This window comes from Poecilia reticulata, chromosome 16 (genome assembly GCF_904066995.2).
Source record: "Poecilia reticulata chromosome 16, P_reticulata-male-v2, whole genome shotgun sequence".
In the NCBI taxonomy this organism is placed as follows: Eukaryota; Metazoa; Chordata; class Actinopteri; order Cyprinodontiformes; family Poeciliidae; genus Poecilia; species Poecilia reticulata.
In genome coordinates, this window is record NC_088845.1 from 3200988 (window position 1) to 3222203 (window position 21216).

General features: G+C 39.8%; 2 protein-coding genes across 6 annotated transcripts in view; one reads left to right on the plus strand and one right to left on the minus strand.

The window, feature by feature from the left end:
• The window catches only part of rgl2 (ral guanine nucleotide dissociation stimulator-like 2), a 33949-nt gene extending 25790 nt beyond the window's left edge, over positions 1-8159 (plus strand). For both annotated transcript variants that reach the window (XM_081617090.1, XM_081617091.1), the window contains 9 exons: positions 1195-1254; positions 3172-3258; positions 3335-3367; positions 3552-3673; positions 3745-3831; positions 5291-5384; positions 5543-5767; positions 5970-6084; positions 6331-8159. In XM_081617090.1, the coding sequence (XP_081473216.1) occupies positions 1195-1254; positions 3172-3258; positions 3335-3367; positions 3552-3673; positions 3745-3831; positions 5291-5384; positions 5543-5767; positions 5970-6084; positions 6331-6509 (1002 nt within the window). In that variant the 3' untranslated portion in view covers positions 6510-8159. The remainder of the gene's footprint in view (positions 1-1194; positions 1255-3171; positions 3259-3334; positions 3368-3551; positions 3674-3744; positions 3832-5290; positions 5385-5542; positions 5768-5969; positions 6085-6330) is intronic.
• A 110-nt stretch (positions 8160-8269) lies between these two features.
• Positions 8270-19556, minus strand: dnase2 (deoxyribonuclease II, lysosomal). Of its 4 annotated transcripts, none has more exons than XM_008430780.3 (7): positions 19396-19556; positions 18161-18258; positions 17865-18036; positions 14819-14921; positions 14426-14590; positions 11581-11799; positions 8270-11495 (listed from the first exon to the last, which is right to left on the minus strand). In XM_008430780.3, exons 2-7 carry the CDS (start codon positions 18256-18258, stop codon positions 11122-11124), a joined length of 1131 nt encoding a protein of 376 aa, XP_008429002.1. In that variant the 5' UTR covers positions 19396-19556; the 3' UTR covers positions 8270-11121. The 4 variants fall into 4 exon arrangements, with proteins under 4 accessions (XP_008429002.1, XP_008429001.1, XP_008429000.1 ...); XM_008430779.3 differs by lacking the exon at positions 19396-19556 and adding an exon at positions 18796-18944; XM_008430778.3 differs by lacking the exon at positions 19396-19556 and adding an exon at positions 18622-18910.
• Between the last annotated feature and the right edge of the window lie 1660 nt (positions 19557-21216).

A 21216-nucleotide genomic window follows, 5' to 3' on the forward strand; every position in this document is an offset into this window, starting at 1 on the left:
ATTATTTCCAGGAAGAAGAAATCTGTGGTTGAACTAACAAAATACTAAAAGCGACCTAAGAACTTAGTTCAGTTCAAATCTTACAAATTATGTATGCAAGTTAGTCTAAATGTATTTAATTCATCCAGTTAATTCCAATTCCAAACAACATCTAAGCTTCACAACATTCAATACCAATTAGTAAAAAGTTCTCTGTGTAAGAAATATTCCTAACAAAATGTTGAGTACATGAAAGAGCCAGACAGCCACAGAAGCACTGGGCCAAGTGTGAAGGAATAAAAAAACAGCTAGATCACAAAGTTAATTGTAGCAATAAATGCTAGTCATGCATAACTGGAAAAAAGGCAACAATGCAACAATCAGGAACAGGACGTTTCTGATTTTGATGATATTATACAGGAGGATGAAGAAAATTCCAGAAATGTGTTTAATATAAGATTTAAAGGAGGTAAAATTATGAAATCCTGAGGAAATCACTGTATAAACCTAAGCACCTAAAAAATGGGCTTAAAAATGGCTTTATTCACTGGCAAAATGTAATATAACAATGAAATGATCTGTTTATTTAAGAAATAAACAGATTGTTGCACCGTCTTGTTACAGCAACAAAATGTAATGTAACTCTCATAATGTAGGATGAGTCATATTTTCTTGCTCTTTTTTATTGATTGTTGATACTACAAAAGAGGATAAAAGGAATTGGAAAAAACAACAAACTATTCTGACTTTATTCACCAAATAGAGATTTTTTTACTCCAAATTTTATCGTCTACATAAAAATCACTTCAATCCGACATGTTCCTCCAGAAAGCTGGTTCTCTTCTCTTGCTAAATTTATTTCAGTGGCTCTAATCTTCTTCCATAGGAAAATGTCATGTTTCTTTTTGTTGTCCCCCAAGTTGCCAAAAAGCAAACGGCACATTTAAAATTCTCCAAATTCTTTTAGTTCATTTATTTTTACCAAATAGCTGGAGATTATTCAAGCAGAGAAGGAACATACACTATTTTATCAGTTTGTTACTATTATAGGGCAAATCCAAGATTAAAATACTGGCTGCAGCACAAAAATCACTTTTTTTTTAGCATAATGACCAACTAGATGCGTAATATAAGATAAACATGTCAATAAAAATTCTCCTTCTGTTTAAACTCGAGTGAATAAATGGAAAGCTTCCCCTTGTTCGTGTCTTGCAGGAGGGAACCTCAAAGTTTGCCAACCTTGACAACAGGATCAACAACAGACACCACAGCAGGGTGAGTAGAGTGGAAACGCTGGCTACGGAGACTGATCCGAGAATCGTGTCCAACATCTTCCTGACAGCTGAGAGGTTCTGGTTGCACATCTCAGCTGCAGGAGGATGAAAGCATGCAGCTTCAAACACTCAGAAACGCTGAGTTCACATCCACAGTTCTCACCGGACTGCCACAAGCTTTCAGGGTTACCTCACCAAGACGTTTTAGGAGCAGCTTAGAAATGACCTCTCTGATGTACGGGCAAATAAAAGAGAAGTATTTTCACCAACTTTATGGCCCACGTCTGCAGTGAATACTAAACATTTCAGCCTGAGGGGCCGTTCGTCCCCACAGGCCTTTATGGCCGACTTTTTGAAATTTGCAGCATGATGTAACACCCTGTAAAAGTGCACAGAAACGCTCTGTGCTTAGAAGTTACATTTCAGGTGGATTTTAAGGCTTGTGGAAGCGTGACAGTTACAGTACCTTCAAAAGTTATCACACCTCTTGCACTTGTTCCACATTTTATTGAATTAAAGCTAAACAGTAAAGGAAGGAAAATGATACATCCTTTTTTTTAACAAACAAAAATCTGAAATGTGAGACCAATATATAAAATCCAGTGCGACTGGAAGCTATCTTCAGAGTCCATCTGTTTCTAAAAAAAAATTGTAAGAAAAAATGCAAGAAATGCGTGCAAAGTTCTGTTCAATTTTTTGTTCTACAAGCAAAACACTTGGTGTGTCAGAAAGCCAACGGCAAATTATCTGCCTCGAGGCTTCGTTAAATTAAGTTTTACTGTTTAGCACGGCGTGTTCGGAACGGATGATTATTTGTGTTGCGCAACGCTCTCACTGCCCCCAATGAGCTCTTGACGAATGCTAAGTGCTATTAGCATCTACAGAAGGAGACGGCGAAGAACAAAAGAAGAGAAAGAAAAAGATGAAAGGTGTCAAAAGTGTGGGATTACTTTAAGCTAAATATTTTAGACTAATTCAGCTTTTTTGTACTGCAAAACGAAATTGGTGTTTCACGATGGCAAATACCTCAGCAGGAAACATTCACTACATGCGTTAAGCTCGTTCATGTATGCGAATAGGAGACATTTTTATTTCCTTGGTAATAGATGCTTAACTTTTATCTGTGATTGTTAGAACACAATCTGGCATGACAGGAGACAAAACTGCTGCATAAACAGATTTCAGAATAAGAGCTTGAATATAAACAGATTTCAGAATAAGAGCTTGAATATGAACTGCTTGAAGAAAAAATCTATAACCGAAACTTCAACACTGATGTCGAACTTTATTCAACTTAAAGCAAATGAGCACTTTGGAATCTAAAAGGTAAATGTAAAGGTAATTTTATTAATATAGCACACTTTCAGCAAGAAGGCTATACAAAGTGAATTAAAAGGAAAAAAGTAAAAGATAAAAGAATCTATCCGCATAAATTAAATTAGGGGAAGCTAAGTGTGTCAAATGTTTTTAAAGTTAGCAAAAAGGCTCCAGTGCTAAACGAAAGCAGAAGTTTCAGCGTGTCAAAAAACAAAACAAAACAAAAAAACATGTGAAAATGTTTATGTGGTATACATTTTTTTTCAAGATGTTGCACATGTGCATATTCAAATTGCCATAAAAATCCACTTTTCAGAGGTAAAACAAAGTTTTAAAGCCGGATACTATTCTAACAATGCTAAATGTTGTGTTCGTGAGGTCTGTAGCTGAACTGCGGGTGGATCAGTGGTTTTAAAGAGGATCCTTGTAGGGAATTGAGCAACAAAATGAGACAGTGAGCTGTGATGTAAACTCCAGTGTGTTCAGCTGGATTCTGAGCCGCCCTGTGAAAAATAGCTGCAGGCATTCATCTGTTGGTGGGCTCTTTGGGTTGTGAATGAGAACCTCAGGGGGAACTAATGAAAAACATGTGTCATCCCAGTCCAACGCTCAGGGCACCGTGCCCTACCTGGGAATCTTCCTCACAGACCTCACCATGCTGGACACGGCGGTCAAAGACCGGCTGGATGTAAGTTGATCTCATCTGTGGGATCCATGTAACAGCACTCAGGCTGACCTAACGCATCCTGTCACTCCCTTTGCAGAATGGATACATCAACTTTGACAAAAGGAGAAGGGTAAGTGACACAATATGCAAAATATATTTCTCTGCTACAAATAAAGGGGGTTAAAGTCTAAAATGAGTGGAGCAGAAATAGAATCAGAGCAGGAAATAGTTATGGTTCTTAAAGCAGCTGCCGTGGATGTCAGCTGTTTTCTTTTTTTGAGAAACATTGTGGTGATAAAGTTCTTTGTTAACAGGAATTTGAGGTTTTAGCTCAAATCCGGCTCCTGCAGTCTTCTTGCAAAAACTGCGTGTTTGACTCTGACGAGGCCTTCTCACAGTGGTACCACAGCGTGCCCACACTCACAGAGGAGCAGAGGTAAACATTTAGGAGCATTTAAGATTTGAAAACATCCAGTGTATGTTTTACTGACTGATGTCTAATTGTAGTTACAGACTGTCCAATGAGATTGAAGCACCCACTGAGCCGAGTCCTCGATCTTTGATGCCAACAGTCATCATCACCCAGTGCTCAGAGTGAGTTACCATGAGGGGATGGTGGGTCTTTATTGATGCAAACGCCTGTTTTTATAATGATTTCTAAAGCTCATTTCACTGGGAATCGCTCATCATTGTCAGGATTAAATGGATTAATCATATCTGATGAGGCTCAGTGCCTCCAAATCCGAGGCCATGGTCTTGAGCCGGAAAAGGGTAGAGTGCCTTCTCCGGGTCAGGGGGGTCGTCCTGCCTCCAGTGGAGGAGTTTAAGTATCTGGGGATCTTGTTCACGAATGAGGAAAGAAGGGAGCGGGAGACTGACAGGCGGATTGGGGCAGCGTCTGCCGTGAAGCGGGCGCTGTACCGGTCCGTCGTGGTGAAGAGAGAGCTGAGCCAAAAAGCGAAGCTCTCGATTTACCGGTCGATCTACGTTTCCACCCTCATCTATGGTCATGAGCTTTGGGTCATGACCGAAAGAACGAGATCACGGGTACAAGCGGCCGAAATGGGTTTCCTCCGCAGGGTGGCTGGGCTCTCCCTTAGAGATAGGGTGAGAAGCTCGGTCATCCAGGAGGGACTCATAGTAGAGCCGCTGCTCCTCCATGTCGAGAGGAGCCAGTTGAGGCTCGGGCATCTGGTCAGGATGGACGCCTCCCTGGTGAGGAGTTCAGGTCCCACCGGGAGGAGGCCTCGGGGAAGACCCAGGACACGCTGGAGGGATTACGTCTCTCGGCTGGCCTGGGAACGCCTTGGGATTCCTCCGGAGGAGCTGGAAGAAGTGGCTGGGTAGAGGGAAGTCTGGGCCTCCCTTCTGAAGCTGCTGCCCCCGCGACCCGACCCCGGATAAGCGGAAGAAAATGGATGGATGGATGGATGGCATATCTGATGTACTATAGTGGGGAGCAAAGTGGTTTCTCCTATTTTTGATTTAAATGTTTCAAATAAGATTCAGAATCTTGTATAACAAAGATAATTGTAGTAAACAGCAAAAAAGCTGTTTTTAAAGACAATTTAATTTATTAAGGTAAATAAAAATACAATCCAATAAACTTTGACCCGCTGTTCTGTGCAGAGATGTTTCTGTTGAGCATCAATGTCCTGTTTAAGGTCACAGAATGTCAGTCAGGTTTCAGCCCAAACTTTGAACAAGAAATGAACAGAAACACAAAATCTATGAACACGTAAATTATAACGTCAAAATTAAATAGTGTAGTCAGATTTAATTTAGAAAAAAACTTAATTGTCTCACAGAGGGGAAATGATGGTGTGACAGCAAAATCAGGTTCACAAATAAATCTGAGAAATGAATCTGCTCCAGATTGGGATCAAAAAATGCAAACTCACAGCTAAAGGAGTTTAGCTTTGAGTTAAACTCAAAGCTTCAACTTTGATACCTGCAAAGTTGAAGCAGGTATCATTTAGTTTTCCAGGATGTTTTGTTTAAATTCTGTTTCTGGTTAATTGATAAAGCTTGATGTTTTGGTTCTTGTGTCCAGCCTGAGCAGCTCCCGGACCAGCCTGGCTGGTGACGGCGACAGCCTCTTCGACTTTCACTCTCCAGTCAATAACTTTCTCTCCAAACTCACAAAGGTAATCCACTAATGTTTATTATTAGAAAAGGTCAGGTTTGCATTTATATGAACTCATTTCACAGACGCTGCATTCAGAGCCGACTCTTTTTTTCTTTAGCTTTAGTTTCCTGTATCTTCAAGATTTCCCCTCTGAGATTATGGTTATTTGTGTTGCAGCACATGAGATCTCCGTCGGTTTCCTGTCTGGACGTCGACACGTCCCCTCCGACCACCGAGTCCACCCCCATCGCGCTGACCCCAACCACGCCCACAAAAACGCACCGCAGATCAGCCTCCTGCGGCAACAACCTCCCCAGCAACGTCCCCGGGTCGGGGCCCGACATGCGGATCATCCGGATACGGATGGACCTGCAGGATGGGAACCTGTACAGAAGCATACTGGTACCAATCTCAAAGCCGTTTAACTCTAATTCACATCAGCAGTGAGTCGGCCTGAATTATCCGCAGCACGCTGCACTTACAGCTGACTCTCCGTGGTAATGATAGTCATCAGATCAGATCCTCAGGACACATCAGAGCCGCCGTATCATTAGTGCAAATCAAGCTGTACTGGTGTCACAGTTACGCTCTGTTTTCCACTTAGGTTACCAGCAATGACAAGACCCCTGCTGTGATCAGCTCTGCCTTGGAGAAACACAATCAGGACCCCACACAGGCGTCCAGATATGAGCTGATACAACTTCTGCCTGAAGGAAAAGGTACAAAAAATACGTTGTTTACTTCAATGATTATTAAGCTCAACAATTCAGCAGTTTTTATGTAAAAAGGGGCATGGTAAAAGTTTAGTTCTGGGATTTTGATCTGGTCCTACTGGGTTCTAAAATAATAAGAATAATACATTTTATATGTAACACCCTTTACATAAATAATGTCTAAAAACACAATAATATCAACTGGAAACAGTTTTTCCTTTAATACTTTGTGTCTCTCTTCTGTTAACTCAGAACTGGTCATCCCGGCAACAGGAAACGTCTTCTATGCCATGACATCATCCAGCGTTGACTTCCTGTTGAGAAGGAAAGGCGGGAACACCCCGGTTGGCTCGCCGATCACCACGGAGACGAGCGCCACTTTTCCTCGCATCAAGGCCAAAGGAAGGAGATTGGTCCGGACTCTGTTTTGACACAAGCTTTGTCCTCTGCAGCAGTTTTTTTTTTTTTTCTCTATAAATGTGCAAAAAAGACGAATCTACACATGCCTTCCTTCGTTCTCCCGACCAAGTCTGTTCTGGAAAAAACACAGAGGACATCTGCTGCTGAGGAACCGGGCCAGTTCTCCCAATTGCTAACCAATATGCATTACTAAATGAAACTGGGAGGGAAGGGCTGGTAGAATCAGGTGCTTCGGCCCGGTCACCCAGCATTCAATGCTTCTGTTTTTCATTCCAACTCAGCAGGATTTGTAAGCACAGATGTGTAGCGAAACACTGAAGCATGTCCCTGAGACATACAAACATGTTTTGTATATATTTATGCACCTTGTCTGTCTGTATGATGAGAGAAGCTCCTAATTAATCTGAGAAATCCTGTTCATGCATTCCTGCTAGACTCCAGAGAGCTCAGACAAAATGAATTGTTTCATTTCAACATAAACAAAAAGCTGCAACAATCAAGACATTTATTCAACAGAGGGACTTTTACCAACTCTGCAGCTCAAATGAACTTTCTGGGCTCTGTGGGAACATAGAGTCAGAAAAACAGTTTCTTCTCTGACTGGCTTTCTGCACACTCATCCAGCAACATCCAGACAGTTCATCTGCAGGTCGTCCATTACCCAGAGAGCCAGACGTTCCTCCAGCCGAAGCTGCTGTTGACCAAAGTAAATCATTATTTATAAAAGGGAGAAAAGATTTGTTCTGCTGGATGTCTAAAAGCAAAGAGCGACCAATCATTTCTTCATGTTTTCCTTCTTAGACTCTGGTGATCTTTCAAAGTTGCATTAATCATCAATTCTTCTGAAGACCTTTCTTTTGGATTTTGACTTTTACATTTTTTACTTGTCTTCAGTCCTGCATTTGACCATTTCAGGTGTTTTTGTTTAAGTCACTTTAAACATAAAAAAGGCTAATTTCAAATTGAATCTACAGGGAACTGGGTTTCTGAAACATTAAGAGATTACAGGGAGCTCTGGCTGCTTGGAAGGTTTAAAAGTTTTTCACAGCACTATATGCAAGTACATCGATGCATTAAATTCATATAGAACAAAACTGAAGTTTCCTCTAAATTCTAGTGGACAAAAACAATTCCTGCAGCTTTAAATGAACTTCAAGCACTTTACAAAAAAAAACACGTTGCTTTGCTAAATCAGCATAAAACTTCAAACAGGAAGAAAGTCGTTCCAGAACCAAGCAGCCGAAATGTTCTGGTCTAACGGGTTGCCAGGTTGGTTCCCCTCTGAGCTTTCTTTATTTTATAGTGAATGTTCAGCAGCTTGAGTTTAATCTGAACCTGTGACCTGTGACCTCTGGCCTCTGCGCATCATTCCCAGCGCTGATGAGGCCTTCTGATTGGCCGAGGCCCGGGAGGGGCCGTGTGGGACCAGAGAGAGGATTCTGGGTAATACTACATGACATGTGCGGGTGTGATGCTGCTGCTAAAGACTGTTTTAGTGCCTTTTTCTGCTTGGTGCTCACCTTTCTCATTAGAATGTATTCAGAACACACAGGTGGAGGAAACGCAGCCTCCTCCAGCGCTGATCCTTTTCACATCAAACTTATTTATGCACTACATGTCAGATGTCCTATTTTGTGGTAATAAACTTACTTTTATATGGATTTTGGTGCTTATGAGTGAGATTTGTCATGCTGTTGGCCGTTTCATAAGACAGTTAAATTCAGCTCCATGCATCATGTGAGTGGTGACATTTCAAAGACATGGTGACGTATGAAGTCAGACACCTCCGCAGAAGCTTTTTTTTATTTATTTTTATTCAAATTAAAGACAGCCGGCATCTTTATCTACAGGAAAAATCAAGGTTAGACTGAAGGCGGAGGAAAAGCACTTCACAGATCGTTTGACTTGATAACATTCACAGAGAAGTAAAAGAAAATCATCAAACCTGAATCTTTTCTGCCCCTGATTTCTTTCCAGAATCCTAAAAATAATAATGAAAGAAAGAATCCATGTGCTTTTCAAGAAGCAGAGCATGTCAGTCCTCGAGAGAACACCTGCATGCATGAGTGGAAATACCTCCTTACAGAATCTGCTCTCATCCATTTGCAGGAGAGTCTCTTCAGATTCAGCAGCTGTGAAAAACACTTCAGCTTTCGCTTTTATTATTTTTAAAGAGACACTTTTAGGGGTTTTGTTCTGTTTTCTGCTAACCTCTCCAGCTTGCTGTCAGATTTAAAAACTCGTTCTCCTACTGCACGGCTCCATTTGCATAAAAAAAAATTAAATCATACTGAGCATTTGAAATGTTTTTGCCAAGAAAGCTTAAACTGAATGTGTCTCTTTCTGCAAGTAAAGAATCACTTTCAGTTTTCTTGAGATCCACACTCTGTGGCTGTTTGCTGATTACTCATTATAAATGTAATTTGCTTTAAAAACAAACAATTTGCAGTTGCTGTTTGGCGCTAATGATGTTCATCTGAGCTGCATTTTTAGGATCAGTTCAGTTATTTGCACTTTTTTTAAAATAAAAACTGAAAGGTACATCCTGAAATCTGCATGCATGACGTGCGCCATGCTGGTGCATCTTTATGGCACTTTGCAGGCCGTTAACTGCCACCTGTTGATTACTGGAATAGTAAAATAAAGGAGAAAAAAAATCAAGCAAACAAATAATAAATGTGTTTGACCATAAACCCCATGAACTCACATGTATTCACCACATTGAAGTATTTAAAAAACGAAGTATTTTTGACAAATAACTGTTGGCTTTTAGGGATGATGTGTGAATTTTAAGAGGCTACGGGGAATATAAGCTACAGAGGAAATTTTTTTACAGTGTACAGACTAAACCTCAGCAGCTTACAGTTAAACCAGTGTAAACTTTTACTCCTTTGAAACTCTTAAAAAAAATAATTCTGAAATGTTACGTCCTCCAAGGCACCACATAATATACATAATTAGCTAATTTTTTTACAAATTTGCATTTGGAATAATTACATTAGACTTTTAAATTACATTTTCTGTCAGAATGACCTGATTTGGATGTAATTTGGTTTAAATGGAAACCAGTGATGAAGATGTGCTGTAAATTATTTGATTTATAAGAAACCGAGAAGAAAGTAGAAAGAAGCTGCAGACAAAGGGCCAAATCAAGTCCATCTCCATCCTACCAGGAAGTGACCTCTGTTGACCTCTGGCTGCTGTCTGATGCATTGGATCCTCAGTAGCTCAGTATGAAGTTGTACCACAGAGAAAGAAAACAACTAGGAAAGCAAAGTAAAAACTGTTTCTGCTGTTTGCTGAATCACTTCAGGCTCAATCAATCATAGGGCTTAGTCGTCATGGCTACCTATTCCATCACCTCGGTAACAGCAATCCATGCATTTCCAGCTGGAAATAAAAATATTTTCAGGCTTTTTTTTTATTTATATACAGAAAAAAAACTAAAATCAAGAGATTTCTGCGAGCAGGAACCCTGATCTTCTGGTGTTTGCCGTTTTCTTCCTGTTTTGACTGTCAGATGCTCCAGAAACTGCCAGGAAAAGCTGCGATGCCACAGACTTGTCCTCTCTGGTACTGTGTAAAACCTGCCAGCTCCAAATCACTCTCATCTCCATCTCTGGTTTGCATTTTCACCAAACTATGTCCAAATTATGGCTGTCAATGCTAACGCATGCGGTTAATCTGAAATTTTAAAGTATTAATATTACATAACGCAGATTAATCAAACTACTATTTTGAGGGCTACATCGTTCACAGCAGTGGATTATAGATTTGACACAGGAAGTGACAAACCACAGTGACCGTTTTCCACGACAGCAGCAAAGTCGAATATTCACAACTTTCTTTTGTTGTGTCAAAAGAAAGTTACGGGCACAAAGTTAGTTGTGCATGTAACTTTGTGCTCGTACGTGCACAAAGTTACGTACGAGCTCGAAATTTTAAATGTACAAATTATGCCACAAATTAGGCTGGATGAGGAGAAGCAAATATCGCCTCATTGCACAACTTCCACAGGATATGAACAGAGAGACCTTTCTAAATTAATGTTTCAAACAAAATGTCTCCCTTCAAACCTTTCTGAAGATAAAAACTGAGAATCTTCAGTTTCTCAGTTTTCCAGAAACTGAGAAACTGAAGATTTCTCAGTTTCTGGAAAAAACTGAGATTTGGTTTGGGGTGATAAAACTTTTTTTTTGGTGGTTTTCGATATGGGCTGTTGCCCAGGGCGGCATCAGAAAGGGGTGGGGCACCCAAGAACCAGAAAATAGAACATATCTGTCATCAGCTGGCTCCTGAAAATGCTTACCACTACTTGTAGTGGATTAAGTTCCCCCAGATGTTGTTGAGTACTGGGAAACATTACCTGCTTTCTGCCACAAAAATAAAAAAATAAAAAATTGATTGCATTTTAACTGGTTGGACTGACGTTAGGCACAGTGATTAATGCGATTACTGTCAGAGTGTGATTAATCTGATTACATTGTTGAATCGACTGACAGCATCAGTCCAAACTGGACTTTGTTTTTTGTGTTTTAAAACTGACTCCCAGCATACCAAGCGTGTTGAAATATTTCCCATAAACCCCTGAGCCCAGGGTTATTGTGTAGCTCTGCGGACTCTTCAGCACTGGATCATTCCTCCTCCACAGGCCTCGCACTCCAGCGCCGCCGTCCGGTAAGCCTTCCACACCGTCGGGTCCTGAAGACACACGGTGCCTCCTCCACGCCGTTCCTCTGCCTCGTTCCTGTTTATGTCCCCCACGCACACCCAGCCGCCGCCTCGCGACCCGTCCCGCGCTGCCCGCAGGCTGACGGCCCACTTGGAGTGGTCCTGCGTGGCCTTGAAGGTGAACGTCTGCCCCGGGTTGATGCTCTTGATGTCCAGGACCTTCCAGCCCAGCGAGCAGTCGGAGGGGAGGATCCCAGTGGAGCGCACCCAGAACTGAACCAGGAGGTCTGACTTGAGGGTGGGCGCCACCCACGAGTGGTAGAGGTCTGACGGAGGAGCAGAGAGAGGACAGGTGAGACAACGAACCTGAAGCTTTAGAAATTGCTCCAGCCTATAAAACAGAAGCAGCACCGTCATCGAACGTTGCTCCTTTGGCGAAGCTGATGAAGTCGGTGCCGCCTGTCGAGGTCAGAGTCACGCTGCGGTTGGACACGGTTTTCGCATGTGGAAACATCTGAGAGGACAGAAGGTTTTTGTTGCAGACAGCAGCCAGAGCGGGGACGGAGGACGCCAGGGACTCCGGGACGTCACAGTCATACACGTTAGGCTGATTGATCTGCAGCTGCTCTCCTGTGGCGCAAAACACATTCAAGTCAATGGACTGGACAATAAATCAATAACAATATTTTGAATATTTTCATCGAAGTCCAATCCAGAACTGCACAGCATTCTGGGGGATGTAGGCAGAGGAAAGGTTTTTAGCTGCTCAACCTCTCACAGGCAGCCAAGCAAGTTTGTGGCATCAACTAACTCACTTTTTAGTTACCTAGCAACTCACTGAATCTTTGGTTACCTAGCAACAGCCTGTTGAGTTTCCAGGTTGTTATGCAGCAGCAGCAGTTTAAGGTTTCACCATCTTGCCTCATAACTGCTTAAAAAATAAATACTAACAAACCTTTGAGAATTAGATGCTTTTTTGCTCCAATTGTAATCTACAACTGTTTGCTATTTTTAAGATATTTTATTGAATTACTAAATAGTTTTGAGTTATTTTCAAGGATTATTTGTAGGTTAATCTTTTTTTTTTTTACATTTTTATTTGGTTTTGTTGTTTTTTAAATCAGTTAGGAAGAACTGTGGGTCATACCTTTAATTAAAGGGTCTGGTACAGCTCTTTGAGATTTCAATTGGCAATATAAAAGACTTTATAAATACAATGTATTAATAATAATAATAATAATAATAATATAGGCCTTTTTTTAACCAGAGCAGAAGCAGCATAAAACTATAGCAAACTGAGTCGTATTTGTTACTTGCCAAACTGTAAAACACAACTTTAAACATTAGACAAAATATTCCCACAGTGTAAAAGTGGCTGATTAAATTAATGTTAAGCCAACATTAATGCTTAATAAACATTAATGTTGCCAACATTAAAATGTTGGCTTAATAAACATTTTAATCAGTACTAAACTTACAAACAGGAATATCTGTTTGAACATTGCTCTAAATGAATGCATTATCGCTAATTCATTCATGTGTAAGAACCAAATGGCCTTTTTTGGGAAAGTGTTGCATGTTTGGACAGATGAGAGTTCTGGTTTGATCAAACTTTGGTTTAGGCCCAATAAGCCTGAGCAAAGCTATAAAACTAGTTGTGCTCGCGAAATAAGATCCCTGCAGTAGTGATTTAATTATCAAAGCACAACAGTTTTGCCTTTAATTAAAATAAATTGAGTTTCTGCTAAGTGGTATATTGGTTCAGGACAAACTAAATGAAATAAAAAGTTAGACTTGATTAAATTTGTTACTGAAACTACACAAGTTTCTGTCAGCTCAACAGTTTCTCATTTATAGGTGGCATCCCTGAGACGATTACAAAGCAAATTCCAACAGCAGCAGAGCAGTTTTCTGTATTTATGTGTACATGAAATGCTGCAGGTGCTGATAAAAACAAAGCTCTGTCTCTGCTGTTTGACCAGATGCCCTCTGCCTGTGTGTCCACGTTTTCCCCGGACGCCCAGAACATCTCAGCTGGAGAGGCGAGGACGTGATGAAACAAATCCCTGCCGCAGCGTGAGGGCCTCGATCGCTATGGTTACACACCTCCGTCTAATTACATTATCCCCGGCTCTGCCATAGCAACTGTGCCAACGGCTGAGTCTGCCAGCGATCTGCGGCGGCGGCGGCTGAGTGACACGGAGACAACACCTGTTTACACTGATTATGCTGTTGTGTCATTACCTGACCGGACTGCTAAACACAACATTAGAAATCCTTTACTAAAAGCAGCAGCTTCTAAGGAAATACATTAGCATATTATTTAAAACAGCTGGCAAACATATAGTTTTTGTATTGTTCCTTAGGAGGTTTATCTTTGAAATATTGAAATAAAAAACATTTATTCTTGCCGAGACACTCGCTCAGACATCAGAGGTCTAATAAAGTGATGCATTGACCCAGTTTTTACCGACACATTTAGCTAAAAATCCAATCTAAATTGAATCTTCAGACGTTTTAGGCATGTTTCAAAAATGTTAATGTTATTTCCCAGATATGATGAGTTTCCCTGAATGTTGCATAAAACTGTAAAACGTTTTATTTTACAGAAATAGATCTATGTTTATACTGGTATTTTTAGAGTTGAACAAAGATAAGCATTACAGTCTGTTGTTCAGCAGCAACAACTTTGGATTTCTTTTTTTAAAGTGTTTCTACTTTGACACAAAATTAAAGTCCCTCCAAACTCAGAGGAAACATGTATCATTATATGCTTATGAGATGTTTGTGAGAGAAAACAAAGTCAAACCTAAATGTTTCTGCCGTTTCCCCTCAGCGCTCCTCCTGTTCTCACCATCTGAACCGTCATGCATTTAAATGTCCTCCTTTAGTTACAGCTTCATTTAGGGGAACAACTTTGCCTCAGAGGCCGGCCTAATGTGTGCCTAATGTGAGTTGTGCAGAGAGGCATGAAAACCTTAAATGCTCTTATATTCTTTCCTTCTTCCTCAATAACACCACATCTTGATTTCATTTTCAAATTGTTCATATCTGTAATATTCTGATTTAAGTGGAAAATCTTGGCTCCATCTGAGAAATGTCATTTTTAATTTAAGTTCTAAACTACGAAGACAGAGAGGATACATCCTGTTTTCTTAAAGGTGCGGAGCACCTCCTAAGTTCTCCATACTAATACAGGTCAGCGTTCTGGGAGAGGCTCAGCTTTCCAGCATAAAAGCCTCGACTCCAGTCTCACCGATGGTCTGGAAACGTTCTAGCGGGTAGGTGACGCAGATGAAGTTCTGCCCGTTGTTGACTCCACTGCTGGGATAGTAAAACTGCCCTTCCTGTCGCTCAGGGGGGAAGTGAGGGGTGCTGTGCACCAACCAGAACCCCTGATTTTTATCCAGCAGAACAACACCTAAAGGCCAGAGACGATAAAAGTGTTAGCAAATAAGCTTACAGACAATGAAACAGGAATACATCAGGTGAGGCTCTGCTTTGTACCAGGTGAGACTATCAGATACTTTATTAGCAGCAGGATATCTCTTCTCTGCATGAGTTTATGTCCAAATCGGATTATTCCCTGAGGCAGCGGAACTGTTTTACACTCTGTTTCTGAACACAGGGTGACACTGAGGTGCCTGACCTTTCGTGTGACCTCTGCTGCTCCCGCTGCCTTCAGCCCATCTGCCACCAAACTCCTCAGGAGGCTGCTGGTCGTTGTACAGGATGTACGCTACCTCCGAGTTCTGTGAAAACAAAAATGCTTTCTTTAAATCACCGATTCTAAATTCACACAAAGATTTTGCACGGATCCAAAACTGAAAACAGCCAAATAATTATTTTTTAAAAAAAGGACATTTTCTAAGTCTCAAAGAAAATCTGTGCCATGATCGGACGAGATCTCAGAGTATGGTCATGTCAACAGCCTCCAGGTCTGATGTTTCCGTTCAGCAGAAGATGCGGTTCTGTTGGAGAGCACTCGACTGGTTTGCAGCAGTTTGAATTGTCTGGGATCTCATTATAAGGTTCTGGACGTCATTTTTGGAGGAGACCCAGAGTTTTCTGGATGAATTATGCATCCCAACTGGCCTTGAAAGCACATGGGAACCCCTACGAAATGTCTCTGGGTTTCTCTGTGTGACCCGTTTTCTTCACGGTATGGTCTCAGCAGAAACCAAAAGATGGACAAACAGGATGAGTTTAAGGAATGAACATTGAACTTTGCGTCGCGACTTTTACCGGCATTAAGATTTAAGAATAAACCGGCCCAGTCCAAACAGAAAAGCACATTTTCACTTCTCCTATTGAGTGTCTTCGTTTTAAGACACTCAATAGTCGCAAGCATGGCGGTCAAAAATATGCTTAGCACCATGTTCAGTTTACATGTTAAAAAAGGGAAGTCGTACAGCTGCAGATGAAATGCAGAAGCAGACAGGAATTTATCTGAACGCCTTTTTCTGATCCCTAACACTTCACTTGTCAAACTGCAGACAACAAACGTGCAAAAATTAAAAAATTAACAATATTCTGGGATCTCCTTTTGTAGCATTAATACATTTATAAATTGTATCATTGTAAACAATGACAAATTGTATCATTTTATACGTAAATGAAGATTTTATTTTTTTACATAATCAGGTTGTTTTTCTGGGGCTGCGCAGTGGCACAATTGGTAGAGCTGTTGCTTTGCAGCAAGAAGGTTCTGGGTTCGATTCCCGGCCTCGGTCTTTCTGCATGGAGTTTGCATGTTCTCCCTGTGCATGTGTGGGTTTTCTCCGGGTACTCCGGTTTCCTCCCACAGTCCAAAAACATGGCTGTCAGGTTAATTGGTCTGTCTAAATTGTCCCTAGGTGTGAGTGTGTGTGTGCATGGTTGTGTGTCCTGTGTGTCTCTGTGTTGCCCCGCGACAGACTGGCGACCTGTCCAGGGTGACCCCGCCTCTTGCCCAGAACGTTAGCTGGAGAGGCATCAGCACCTCCTGACCCCACTAAGGGACAAGGGTGCAAGAAAATGGGTGGATGGATGGATGTTTTTCCTGGTGGAGGCAGATAGTGCACCAAAACAGTCAGAAACATTTTCTGTTTAATTATTTCCTACCTATATATTTGTTTTTGTGACAATGTTTGAAGTACAAAGGTTGTAGTTTGGTTTAGTTATAGAACCAATTGAAAAACTACAGAGTCAACAAACATGGCACAAATGAACCATTTTCTGTAGTTCCTGGTGGATTTCTGGTCTAAATAGCAGGAGATTATTTTAAAACCCACTGTAATGCTCTAAACCTAGATCTGATATAAATATGTCTTTAAGGCACATGCAAAAGGTCAGTTTTTCATATTTTCCGCCCAAGTAGTCAGACTTTCTTGTAACCTTGTAAAATAATCTTGGTAACTTGAGATTTGCAGCTGGGTGTAACTTTGAATCAACTGTTTGATTTGAACATACCTCAGCAAAGGGAGGAACTGGGAATCTGAACAGACCTGTTGTTTCTTTTGATGCACAGCCTCCAGATGGCAGATTTAAAGCTGTATGAGCGAGAACATGTCTGGGCTCTCAGTGGCAAAAATCAACATATGGACGATTAAAATGATAAGATTCAAGTCTGATGTTACAGAAGTAAAAAAAAAACAAGAAATCAAGTCTGCTATAAAGCCAGCAGAATGTGAAAATTGCATTATGTTATTTATTTTTAGATACTTGGAATTGGGTTCTACAGAAAAATATGGCACCATCTACAAGAAATCTTTATTGAAGTCTGATTGAATTTACTTCATTTTGAAAATTGAACAATTAATTTAGTATAATGGTGTATTGGAGAATTCATTTTTAAATATGAGAATAAAGTCATAATATTATGGCAATAAACTATTAGTAGGCTAAAGAAGCAATATTACCAAAGAAAGCAGAAAGATTAGCTGAAAAACTTTGTTTCAATGACAGCAAAGCTGCGACAGAGCTATAAAGATCTGACGTCAACCAAATTGTGATCCTTTTTTCAAAATAACTCGTTTGCACAATCAATTCAAAGTCCTGCTAGTGAGTATAACTTGATGCGGATGTGTTAAAAGATTAAGCATTTTTTTATTTGTCAAACTGAAACAAAGTTCCTGTAAAAAAGACAGAGACTTGTGTCAGCAAATAATGTCGTGGGCAATAATTCTTTGGTCATTTATCAGTAAATACAGCTCAAAGATATACTTGAAAATATCCTATTTCATTTTATTTATTTCAAGCAAGCTCTGATTTAATTGCCGTTATGTAGCCTGCACCAAAATACTCCTCAGGCATGATGGAGTAAAAGAGAAGAAGTAGAAACTACAGGTACAGAAAGTGTACTGCAAACACGAAAAACTTATTCTAAGGTATTATTGCATCAGTGCAACATAATTTATTTTTTGCATCCACTTTCTACGCCACTGCTTTTAGGTCACACTTTAAATTAGATTAGTTTTTATGAGACTGTTGAGACGGTAAAAACTGAAATATCTGCTGCCTGCGGCTGTTTTTCACTTGGTCCAACCTGAACATGTGAATATGAAGGAAGTGAAAACTGCTTCATAATTCATTTTTGAAGAATGCTGACCTTCAACTATAGGTGTTTTTTCTAAAGAAAGGGATGTAAAACTCACAATTTTTAGCATCAGCCTCTGATCTGCTGCAGATAAAAAGGAAACCCGATGGTAACCAACCTTTTCCTGTGAGTACAGCTGTCCGACTGTCTGGCCCAAAGCTCCATTGGTGTCGTTCACCGTCACCTTCCCCTCCGTCCATCCTTCACTCCCTTTGTCCAGCAATAAATACGTCTCTCCCTGAAACTCGTGTGGTCTGCCCCCTTCTTTAGGGAGTTTGTACAGGTAAAACCTTGTTTAAACATAAGGGGACAGCAGAGAATTAATACCAGAGAGGCCAAAAGTTACACAGTACATTCAACTGTTATTTAAACTCTCAGATTTCTGTGAATTTTGGCAGTGAAATGAATATTTACCAGTCAACGGCATCACCTTGGTCGTTGTAGCAGCTGATTGGAGATGTGTCGCCCCCTGGTGGCGCACACATTATCAGCAGGGACAGGATCAGAAACATCTACGAAGAAAAAGAGCAAGTTTTCATTGAAAAAATAAATTCATTATACTGTGAAACTATACGAGTTTTAATGTTTTTAAAAAAAATGAAAATATATTCTTGTGAATTTAAACAAAAACCAACACTTTAAAAGTATTTTGAAACACGAAAATTATTTACAAACGAGTTATTCTTGAGTAGCTTTATGAAAATATCAGCCGCAAACTGTTCTTAAATCTGCACTCATTACAGGAAAAATAGACTGTCTGATTAGAACAGCATTTCATTAAAATTAATTATTTAATATCACATTTTCTAATGGAGCAGGTCAAATAGAGCTTATAGAATGGAAACAAACAATCATAAATCAATATTTCATCCTACCACCGACATTGTTTACCACTTCCTGGTTTCTCTGGGAGATTTTCTTGTTATTTCGCTAAGCAAAGAAGGGCTTAGAAAGTTTTCCAGGCTTCCAGATACTCCTTGAGTAATGCTGTGGTCTAATTCTTATGCAACCGATGAGGTTTTTAGTCTATTTCATCCTTGTTTCCCAACCTCTTCAGGACTGCAGCTCTTCCTCCAGGATGATTTCTGAATATGTTCCAGCAGCAGCAGATTTATTAAGTGAGAGCTGATGCTTCTTTCAGGTCCTGTTTTAGTGCTTTGCTACTGTTTTCGTATAGACGTGACTTTCATAGACTGCTTCGGTAAACAGTTTAAGCCTCACTTCTTCTTTTGATTTAAGTTTTTTTTTCCTTCTACCTCCCTCATCTTTATAGACAAACTGTCCACTAAGCTAAAAGATCTCAAATATCTTGGTTAAAGCTGGGCAAAAACAGAATGTAAAACTGTAATTTCCCAAGTTTTCATAGTTTTATTTTTAGCGTGGACACTCTAAAAGTGCATTACTTAAACAGTATTTTAATTAATGAGTTATTCATAACAAACTATTATGTAGGAAATAGGCATGTTTAAGATCAAACATGAAAAGCAATACAATAAAGTCTAATTTATGTTCCGTATTATAAACTAACTTAGCATCTAGCTTTGATTTAAACTATCAGTTCATAAACTCCTTTCGCTGTAACAACTAATTAAACTACAGCGACGCTCTCATTGAAAGTTTTAGTCTCATTTAGTCCAGTTTATACAAACCTCAAATAAGTTCGCTTCACTGTTGTCAATTTTTATTTATTTTTTTTAAGTCTCAAATAACGAGTAAATAGTTTCTGTCAAGTCCAAATTTGGTTTCCATCCACATCCTGGTTTTGGTCAGAGCTGCCGCTGTAAGCGAATCCCGCGAGGATAGGGCAGTGACGTCATCAAAACGCAAACTGCGACCAGAAACAAGCTGCAGCTCCAACAGAGGATTTATATCAGGAAGTTTAAATTACTGTAGACGCATGCTGAGTACTTTGTCTTGGTTCCGTCCGTCTTGGTTTATGTTTACTGTTAAGTCCTGGTTTTTTTTTTCCAGAATCTTCTTGGATGCTTCTAATCACATGATCAATCACAAGTTTCCAGGAAGACTCTTTCTATAAATAATATATTTCTATATGACATGCTTTATTTGCTGTGTTATCTGAGGTGTTCTCATTTTTATATTATATTATATTATATTATATTATATTATATTATATTATATTATATTATATTATATTATATTATATTATATTATTATTTTGCCATTATCCTCATTTTTATATCTCTGCAAGTCCTCTATGAGATTCAAGTCAGACTCTGGCTGGACTTTTCCAAAACAGAGATAATGCTTCAAGTCAGAAGAAAACCTAATAGTAATAGTTAAACATTACTTTAAACACAAATATGGATAGTTTTAGGTTTGACTGTGTTTATTAAACCGCACCAAGTTGAGACAGGGTTTATATTCTATATTCAGTTTTATATGCTAAGCTGCTTAGAGTTTTGATCTTGATATCTTGAGCAGCTCTATTTTTCATGACAAACAAAAATAGTGAGCTAAATAAAACACACATCTGCAGAATGAAGAGATTTCTAAGTCAGATGAATACATCTAAATAAAACCCATGTTGACATGACTGATATTTCTTCTTTGACAAGTGACCTTTAATCCTCCTGATGAGGAACAAACTGGCTGAATATACACACCCAACTCTTGGAAGAGAACTTTCTAGCACATTCATCCTAAAAGTGGAACTTAATCAGCTTTTCCTGTTTCATAATATTTGCTGAAATGTGCAGCTTTAGATGTGCTGCATGCTCTTCTCCTTTTTCTCTTTGCTGCAAGCATTGCAGGTGGTGGTCAGTGATCTGATATCTTGTCCTAAATCTCCTGTTTGAGGAAGTGACACGGCATCCTCTCGTCACCTCTGACCTCCCCCTGCGTGGGCCGATAACTACTTCCTCAAACAGGTTTCCTCTGAGCTCAGAGGACGCAGTGCAGAGCAGAGCAGAGCAGAGAAGGTCACCAGTTTCCATGAGACCCCCAGTAGGTGTTGACATTAGGTGGCCTTCATTATTGCCTGCAGCGTTTTGAAAAGCATGTTGTGCCTTAAACAGTTTGATCAGTTTGTGATGAGTCACAACCATGCTCTGTTTAACACCAAATACTGCACAGCAAAAATAAAAACCAGCTAACTTCAGTAAAACTTCTTTGGCAGCCTATTTAGATTAATAAACTATACTAAAATGTAATTATTTTTCACTAAGCCTAATATTTGTAACAGGTAGAAAGAAACACGGTATTTGCCGTTTATTTCTTTATCATTACAGGAGCAAACTATAAAATTCAGGAAGTTGGTTAGAAAAATACACCTAAAAGTGCTCCATTTAGCTCGTTAAATATTAACATCCTTATCTTTGCCTTATTTGTTCCTTTAGAGGAACACCATAAGTCATGTTGTTCTACCAGCAATGGTTAAATTCATGTGCAGCTGGATGTTTTTGAATAGATCTCAGGAAATGTTCCCTTCCCAAGGGAATTACTGTTAATAA